Source organism: Pteronotus mesoamericanus, unplaced genomic scaffold (assembly GCF_021234165.1).
Source record: "Pteronotus mesoamericanus isolate MK-2021 breed Mesoamerican mustached bat unplaced genomic scaffold, CSHL_Meso_final contig_163, whole genome shotgun sequence".
NCBI lineage: Eukaryota > Metazoa > Chordata > Mammalia > Chiroptera > Mormoopidae > Pteronotus > Pteronotus mesoamericanus.
Window position 1 is genome coordinate 2147123 of NW_026555064.1, and position 9981 is coordinate 2157103.

At 34.2% G+C, this 9981-nt stretch overlaps 1 protein-coding gene across 1 annotated transcript; it reads left to right on the top strand.

Moving 5' to 3' along the window:
• The first annotated feature begins 4699 nt into the window (after nucleotides 1-4699).
• TIGD4 (tigger transposable element derived 4) lies at nucleotides 4700-6570 on the top strand. The gene has a single exon (XM_054595848.1). The coding sequence runs from the start codon at nucleotides 5032-5034 to the stop codon at nucleotides 6568-6570; it is 1539 nt and encodes a 512-aa protein (XP_054451823.1). The 5' UTR covers nucleotides 4700-5031.
• The last annotated feature ends 3411 nt before the right edge of the window (nucleotides 6571-9981 follow it).

Genomic DNA, 9981 nt, shown 5'->3' on the forward strand with positions numbered 1-9981 from the left:
TGCTGAGCACTAATCATTGTAGGACCAGCCATGAGCCTCTGACCTCATATAACTTTCAGCATCTGTTATATTCATTGGTATACAGTTTTGTATTTTGCTATTTTGCCTTATTCACTTAATATATTATTCAATTTTCCTCATATCATTAAATAATCTTTAGTAGCTCAGTAGTATTTTAGCACATAGATTTTCCTTAATTTATTTATCTAAAATTTTTGGTTGCACATTTAGGTTATTTCCAGTCTTGTCTGTAATAATAAAAGTGTGAGAAATATTATAGTATGGTAGAATTCTAAGATGATTTCCAATGATCCTCACCTCATATAACCCCCTCTGCTGTGAACATGATAGGATATCATTTCTATGATTATGTTATATGACATTCAAAAAGGATTTTGCAGATATACCACATTTTGCTATGTATAATGTGCACCCATGGTTTTGTGTGCATTATACATGGGATTATTATACCCATGGTATGTAATCATTATACCCAAGTATAATGTGCATCCTTATTTTTCCCTCAAAAATTTGGGCAAAAAAGTGTGCATTATACACAGCACATACGGTAAATAAAGTTACTAATCAGTTGACTTTGAGTTCATCAAAAGGGAACTATTTTGGGTGCACCTGAACTGATTTCATGGGTCTTTTAAGAGTAGAGAGTTTTCTCCTGTTGGTGGCAGCAGAGGAAGTCAGAGAGATTGAAAGTGTGAACAAGATTTGACATGAGAATTTCTCTGTTGCTGAAATGAAGAGGGCCACAGGCAAGCACTTGACATAGGCCTTCAGGAGCTGAGAGCAGTCTCTGTTGACAGCCAACAAAAAACCAGGGGCCTCAGTCCTACAGCCACAACGAGCTGAAGTCTGCAAATAACCTGAATGAGCTGGGAAGCCAGTTATACCCCAGAGCCTCCAGATAAGAGTCCTGCATGACTGACGTCTTGATTTCTGCATTGTGAGACCCTAAGCAGAGGACCCAGTTGAGCCCACCTGGACTTCTGACCTACAGAACTGTGAGATAATAAATGGCTGTTGTTTGAAGCACTGAATGTGTGGTAATTTTGTTATGCAGCAATCAAAAATGAATACATTTGTAAGCTCAATTATTTTTATATCTATAATTATTTGGGGAGAATAAATCCTAGGTATGGACTTGCTGAATAAAAGTTGTGCATATTGTTAAGGTTTTTGTATCCTATAGCTAATTTGCCCTCCAATTTATATTCCTCCTAATAATGTATGTTATTTCATCTAGGAGAACACTAGATACTACCATTCTGACAGGCAAAAACCAAAACCGAATCTCCTATTTTGAAAAGAGATTTACATTTCTATTATTACCAATAGAATTGACCATTGTTTTCTTTAGTTAGCTTTATTGTCCACAAAGAGAAAATAGTCCCTAATGTGTAGTACAGCATTTCTCTGCGGTAATATTTTCAAGGGGTAGAATGATTAATGAGCTTGAGAGAATGAGTAATTCTGAGAAATGTTAGCTGCTGCCGTACTCCCAGATGTAATATTTTGGGAGAGTGGAAAATGTCAGTTTCATGAATTAGGCAGTAGGTGTCTTATTCTTTTCTAGGGAAAAAGTCTAGCTTCTCCAATTTAGCATTAGATATGTGGTTATTTCCAGAGTAAAGATATATTGTATCTTACCAAGTAAAGTTGTAGCTTTGACTGCTGTTTTAGAAGGAAATACATACTATTACATATAAGAAAAAAATAATCCTTCCCTAACTAAACATATCACTTATCAATTTGATCAAGATAACCAGTAATCATATATATATATATATATGGCTTTATTTGTGATGGCATAAGGGACAAATTCAAGTTACTTTTTCTGTAATCCTTGTAATTGGGATAATAGAGTTTCTTTCTAACAAATGAAATAGGCAGAAAGAAAAAAGGAAGGACAAAAGAAAATAAAAAGAAAGGAAAGAACAAAAGAAAAGTAAGAGTGAAGTTGGCAGATTGAAGAGCAGTTTTGCCTGGTTTTGTCTTTCTTAAAAGGTGGTTCTTGCTACCTCAATTTCTGAAGGTTGATATCTTCCTAAATAAGAGCAAGACATTTTTAAATTTTTTATTTTGAAATAATTGTAGATTTATCAGAAATTGCACAAAAATGTACAGGGTATCCCATATATGAGCAATTTTTTTAGTTGAATGGTCACCTCCTCCCCTCAGTTGTCATTTGTGCTCACAGAATTCATATCGGCCTATTCTGTGGAGGTCTGACATTGCCTCTTGTTGTTGTTAGGTCTGGATAGGCATTGCAAACGCTGACTTGGCTTGGTGCTGGGGGCATAGAATGTGTAACTGTTATCAGAGAAGGCCACACCGGTGTGATTCAGGGACACTGTAATATAGTGAAAAGAATGGTTGACTTGACATTTGAAAGCCTGGAGTCCAGACTGCACTCAAGCACGTTGTAACTTATGAGTTTTGAAATCCAGTTTTACCTTTCTCCTGAGTTGTTTGGAATGTAGGAAGTAAAGCAGTTTGGAAACGAAAGCCTAGGTTATCATAATAATTATTAAGATCATTCTTGCAATAACAATAACAACAGCAAATTCATGTACTGGTTGTAATTCCTACGATAAAAATTACTTTTTTGATTGACAACAAAGGCAAAAGAATTTTGACAAAAAGTTTTTTCAAAAAATTTTGTGTAAAAAAACAAAAACAAAAACGTGTGTCATCTTGAAATCCCAGGGGACAGAGGGAAAAAACTAGAGGGATGGAGCACCTACGCTATTTCACACAGCAGTATTCCCCACATATCAAATTAGTTTGTTATCTTGGCCTGTAGGAGGCATAAAGCCTATAGATTCAGAACTGTTTGATTTAAGAAACTTTGCTCTCAGGATATACAGGGGTGGGCAAAAGTAGGTTTATAATTGTTTGTATGGCAAAAGACAAGTAATACAAATAAACAGTACAATAATTAATAAATAATAATAAAAGAATAAACTGTAAATCTACTTTTATCAACCCCTGCACTGTAAAATATCTGAGCTTTATAGACTGACAGAACAAAAGGGACATTAGAAGATAAGAATGATGAGATCATCACCAAACATTTATTGAACACCTTGGAAGGTGCTAATTGTCCTGCTAAGTGCTTTACATGCTCTCATTGAATCGCATTGAATGCGCAATAACCCTATGAGGCAGGTGCTATAATTAACCCCTATTTTACAAATAAGAAAACTGAGGTCAAATGATTATGTAAACTACCCAGGATCACAGAAGTACTAAGTGACAGAGTCACTTGTCAATTCAGGTGTGCCTTGCACCAAAGCCAGCATCTTTACATTATGATAGGCCCTTTATTTTACAGATAAGGAAGTGAAGAGGTGAGACCCACGGTCACTCTCCTTTTTATTCTTAGTCTAGGTCTTTTTCTGCATAATCCTCTTAATAATTTGTTTATTCCTATGCATTTTGTCAAGTATTTCTGGCCTCTGTGCATCTGGCTAATGTGTCAAATTAAAAAAAGAAAAAAGGTTTTTTAGATATAATAAGATTTAGATTTTTTAAAAGATTTTGTTTATATATTTATTTTTAGAGAGATGGGAAGGGAGAGAGAAAGAGAGGGAGAGAAACATCAATGTGTGGGAGATACATTGACCGGTTCCCTTTCACACACCCCCAATCAGGGACCTGGCCCACAACCCAGGCATGTGTCCTGACTGGGAATCGAACTGGTGACCCCTTGGTTCACAGGCCGGCACTCAGTCCACTGAGCCACACCAGCTAGGGCAGACTTAGATTTTTAAACTATGTAATAAAGTCCTTTGATCTAATTTTTAGTGAAGCATTTTCTTTTTTTTAAATTTTTATTGATTTGAGAGAAAGGGAAAGAGAGAGAAAAGATAAAAAAAAAAACACATTGATTTCCATGTTTTTTTGATGTGACTTCTTGATGTCTTCATTGACTACTTCTTGTATGTGCCCTGGCCAGAGAGCAAATCTCCAACGGTGGTGTATCCAGACACTCTAACCAACTGAGCTACCCAGCCACGTCCTTGTGGAGCATTTCCTACCAGGTTCCAATAAAGGAGACACCGTCTCCCATGTGCTATTAAAAGTTGGACCTTGTGACTACTGTCTATGTTTTTCTTTTAGAGAAGTCAGAGGGGGCAGTCTGTGACTTCATGTAAAAAATAGCCACCAAAGATATATCCAGCATCATTTTTAGTTCTTTAATTTTGGTAAGCCCACATTTTCAAAACAGATTAAATTTGTCTGATTTATTTCAGAAGTATATATTACAAACCATTCAAAGGCAAGTGAAAATTCAAATGATAGAGCAGAGCAAGAGAGCTTTTTACAGAGGCCCTTCAGAAGGTAAGCATTTCTCCAGCTTTGGTTATTGTATTTTCAAAAAATGCTCCCTTTCCTTTTTATTATTAAAAGCATAACTAATTAGTATAAATATTCTTTTTGATATTCAATTGACATATCTTTGCTAAAAATGCTGGGTTTTGTTTTTGTTTTTTCACATTTTCAAGAGACAGAAGGTAAAACTGTCAAGCCCTAGAAGGATTCTACTGTTTTCTTCTTTACCTTGAAGAGACTTGGAAATTAATGGGTAACATTTTGCATGAAAATTTCTGAATGCTATTTGCTCTTGTCTCTGAGACCTTTTGTGAAGAATTAATAGGAGGTTTAATGCACAAATGAATAAAATGGATCATCTTAAAGGATTGAAGTTCCAAAAATATATCAGCAGGACTGGACAGGTTTGACATAATGAGATTTCTATTTTAGCTTGACTTCTGAAACTGTGAATAGACTATAAACTGAGCTACACAAGGTCCTGGGAAGGAAGTTTCTCTTTTAAATTATTGAAAAATATATATTTAGTCATCAGTTTCCTAAGGAATAAGACTATTAGTATCAACTTAAAATATATGAAGTGGGAGAAAGAGCAGCAATTTGTGTCATACTGGAAAAGAAATTTAATTAAAGAAACAGACACCAGGAAGAAGAGAAATCTCTATATAAGCACTGGGTGAGATGGCAGAAGCTTCTGTAGATGCCTCAACTCTGCCTGTAACAGTGAAAAAAAAGAAAAGTCTATCCATTGAAGAAAAGATCGACATCATAAATGCAGTAGAGAGTGGCAAGAAAAAAGCAGAGATTGCAGCTGAATATGGAATAAAGAAAAATTCATTGTCTTCTATTATGAAGAATAAAGACAAAGTTCTAGAAGCTTTTGAATCTCTGAGATTTGATCCAAAGAGAAAAAGACTGAGAACTGCTTTCTACACAGATCTGGAAGAGGCATTAATGAGGTGGTATCGAATTGCTCAGTGCCTAAATGTACCAGTTAATGGTCCAATGTTGCGTCTAAAAGCTAATGATTTCGCCCAGAAACTAGGACATAATGATTTTAAGTGCAGTAATGGTTGGCTGGATCGCTTTAAATCCAGGTATGGGTTAGTATTCAGAGCTCAACCTGTAGAAGCTACAGGTGTATCAGTAGACCCTTCAACTGTTTGGCACCAAAATGTACTTCCTTATTATTTAAACGATTATCATCCTAAAAATGTTTTTAACATAAAAGAGACTGGGCTGCTTTATCGAATGTTGCCTACAAATACATTTGCATTTAAAGGAGAAACATGCTCAATCGGAAAGTTATGCAAAGACAGAATAACTCTGGTGGTTGGGGCAAACATGGATGGCTCAGAAAAACTTCCTTTGCTTATCATTGGGAAAAACCGAAATCCACATTGTTTCAAAGGTATAAACTCATTGCCTGTGTATTATGAAGCTAACAGAATGGCATGGATGACCTCAGATGTATTTGAACAGTGGATGCGGAAGCTTGATGAGAAATTTCAAGCCCAGCAACGAAGAGTGGTGATTTTTGTTGATTCTTTTCCTGCACATCCAGAGGTAAAGAACCTAAAGTCCATTGAGTTAGCATTTTTTCCATCGTGTTTGTCTTCCAAATTTATAGCTATGAAACAAGGTGTTATTAAAAGCCTTAAAATCAAATACCGACATTGTCTTATCAAGAAATTTTTAAGTTCTGTTGAAGGGAGCCAAGAATTTACTTTTTCCCTACTAGATGCCATTGATACATTGCATCTCTGTTGGAGGGCTGTGACCCCTGAGACTATCATCAAGAGCTATGAAGAGGCAGGATTTAAATCTCAACAGGGAGAAAGTGACAGCACAAATGCGGAGACTGACACTGGTCTTGATTTGGTTGCCCATGCCCAAGCAGCAGGCGTGGAATTTCCTGAAGGTTTATCTATAGAAGAGTATGCTGCCCTGGATGATGATCTGGAGACATGTGAAGCAGCACCAAACGATGATGCGGCGTTGACCAAAGAAAGTAAATCAGAGGAAGCTGGATTTTATACTTCTGATGAAGAGGATGATGGTGGATCTCTGGGAACTGAACTTCCTTTACCATCAAAAACTGAGGCAATAACTGCTTTAAATACTCTCAAAAATTTTCTTAGAAGTCAAGATATAAATGATGAGCTTCATAATTCTTTAGCAGACCTTGAAATTTTTATTAACTCTTTGTCATCTAAGTAATTATTTATTATATAACATCTGAAGAGCAATAGCTTTTCCTGATGTATTTTACTATATGAGGTATGTAAAGGGAAAATACCACTTAAACATAAAAAATGAAAAATTAGTAGTCTTGGTTTACTTGCAATTTTTTTTCATCTGAATAGAAAAATTCTCTAGGTAGATTATATAATGATTAAGTAAATGAAAAACTTGAATTTCAATTTAGCAACCTTTTGGAAAGTAAAAATGTATGCCAGAGGCCTTGTACTTGAAAAATATGGTATACATATTAAAAATAGAAAATTCTCCAGCTGTCTGATTTATACAGGTTGAATTGGCGATTGCTATTTCCTTTTTCTCAAATGTTCAGATCATGTTCCAGAATGTTTTAATTTATCTACCTCATTTAAGAAACAAAATATCTATTATTTCTTAGTTAAAAATGTTTTTAATACATATATGCCTATATATTCTAACTAGACTCTGAAGTACCAAGTATTAATTTTAAATTACTTAACTTTTCTCAAAAGTAGCTAATTATACACCAAAATGATTACAAATTTGTCATAACTATGTTCAAGTTATTTCTATAGAAGGTCAAACAAAAGACTATGACCTTGCCAGATTTTTTAAATCTATAACCAGAAAATGATATGGATTCTTCCTAAATGTTTATATGTATGTCTAATAGTAAAGCACGTTATTGAAACATTTATTAAACTCTTAAGATATTTATATTTTAGTAAGACTACTCTTAAAAGTAAATATGAAAAAAACATGTGCTGTTACTAGAAAAGAAAATACCTTCTGTGGTTGTTAGTTATCTAATTTTAACAGCTGACGCTTATAATCTGTAATATTTAATTATTTTCTTGATTATACTGACTTTTATTTTTAGGAAAAACTGAGTGTCCTTTCAGCATATTCTAATGTATTTAATCCCTCTCTCTACCCCCATAGTAATATTTTGGATTAAATTTCTGTTTGAGGAAGATTTGTCTACAGAATGTTTAAAAATATTGTATAAAATTATTTACTCTTCATCTATAAAAGTCTTTAAACAGTAGAAATATAACAATGTGTCAGGCTTTTCTAGTTTTAAATTATAAATTATATGCTTATTTAACTTACTATAATTAATTTAGGGTTCCATTTGAAAAATATATTGAAAAAATGTAAAATGTTATTCCGATTATTTTTATTATGAATTATTATTAGTGTGCTAATAAAAGACATATTTGGAAGGAATATTTATAGAAAGTATTTTTATTTTCCACTGTTGATTTACTCTGCTTTTGAGATGTTATAATAGCAAGCTTTAAAAGTGTAATAAAATTAAGAGAGTTTCTTTTAGAGTGAAATATGGGTTATTTAACTTTAATTAAAAGAATTCTTATCAATGATTTGATTTAAACTTTCAGTGTGGTAGAATCGTGGACCTAAGGAAGCTCTTCAGAGCCCCACCTGTAACAATGCTACCGGCATATGTTGAGTCCTCAATGATTGTTTCCCTTCTCTTTCCAATTCATAACATTTTGATATGAAATATTTCTATTTTAATCATTCCAGATATATGACTTAAGAATTATCTTCATTTTTACAGATTAGGAAATTAAAATCTGAAAATATCCAATTATTTGGTTAAAATCTCAGAGTCCAAACTAAAATTCAGTAGTTCCTTGTCATCTAGTCCTATGTTATTCTATGTATATACATTCATGCTTCTTTTCTATATTCTTTAAAAGAAAATTCTGGTATTTTCCCTTGGAGTTTAGGAGCCCAAGGGTGAAGTATTTCAGAGAACATGCTGAATCTATTCTGGGAGCAATGTTCACAAGATCGCTCCTGGAAACACTATTACTAACAAAATACTGGGATGTCTTTTGATTTGGTAATGTTGTACCTCTCTAACACACAGGTTCCAGTGGAATTCTATTGAAAAAATTTAAAACAACTTTAGTATTTCCAAAGTGCTGAAAGTACCTATTCCTTTTTCCCCTATAGGATATGATTTTTTTTTTTTTTTAACTTCTAGGGCATAATGAATCTAAAGATTATCTAGTAAGACAAGATTACTATATAAAGAGCAAGAAAAAGATGACTGCAGATTTCAATTCAAAGATAAACTTTAAGTTGTTAGTGTTGTGAACCCTTCTGTTAAATTTACAAGATAGGTTGATTTAAATAATTTTCCGAACAAAAAATTTAAAAAATTAACTTTTCCCGAACATAGAAAATCGCACTGCATACCTTACTCCTGATTTATCTTCTCTTTACAGCCAATACAAGTTGGGACTAAATGTCACATGTGTTTTCAAAAAACAACTTGACTTACAATTCGCCCCTTTTTTAGTTAAATCTGGTATTATTTTCACTATTTTTTGCCTTATAAATTCCCGTTGTTTTAACAATGTTTTTCCCTCTTTCTACTTCATGAAACAACAAATCTTCTGTTGAATTTGGGACATTGTTTTACTACTAATGGCTACTGAACTCCTAGTAAAAGGTTTGCTTCAGGATAAAGTAGGACACTGAGTAAATCAAGGCCTGTGGGTTTCATGTTGCCTGCCTGTCCTCTCATTTGGACCTAAGATCAAATGTCAAACATCCCTTTTACTGTATATAAAGCAGAATAATTGGGAGTGGGAGGGAAGAATTGAAGGAGAGCTTCCCCAGCAAACACCTCAGATGTCAAGAGAATCCCTTTTCAATTACTGGTCCAGCAGGAGCTTGGTAGAAACTGGCAGAGAGAGGTTTGCCCCTTAGGAGCGGCATCACTACATGTCTGCCTACAGGTTCAGAGTCCAGTGGCAGGCTGGATCTTTCTGGGCACTGAGAGCTACCTGAGCTAAGGACATGGTAGCACAAGGCAGCCAAGAAGCTCCACCAGTTGCTGAGAGATCCTGCCTCCACAGGACATAAATGCCTAGCCTGAGGGCCAGAGTGTACACACAATAAGTTCTCAGAAAAAAACTTCATTCAATGGAATAAATTAAATTTAGCTCTAGTTTTATGCTACCTTGCAAAAGTCATTTTGTTTCTCTGAACTGTTTGTTCCATCCATAAAATGACACTCACACTTCATTTGAATTTCTTTTGGGAAAGAAAATTTTGCATATGAATACATTTAGCAAATTCTAAAAAGTTTCACAACTATAAGGAAAGACTAGAAAGGTGCTTATGTTACTACTTCTAGATATGCCCAAGTATTAACACTGTGGTCACTAAACTTCAATGACCAGTTTTCTTGGCATTCTTCTGTGCAATGAGGTAGGAAAGTCAACATTTCTAGAAATATGCAATTTATCTGTAGAACTAAAATTTTATTTTCATTTTGAATGAGGGAATAGGCAGCTTAAAAGTCTTCACTTTTCCTGAATTTATCCTGGTGCAAAGCAATTCAATAAAATAAGTAGTCATCACAAAGGA

What these genes read in the sequence shown, in the direction of transcription:
- TIGD4 (XM_054595848.1), top strand. Translation starts at nt 5,032, where the DNA reads ATGGCAGAAGCTTCTGTAGATGCCTCAACTCTGCCTGTAACAGTGAAA.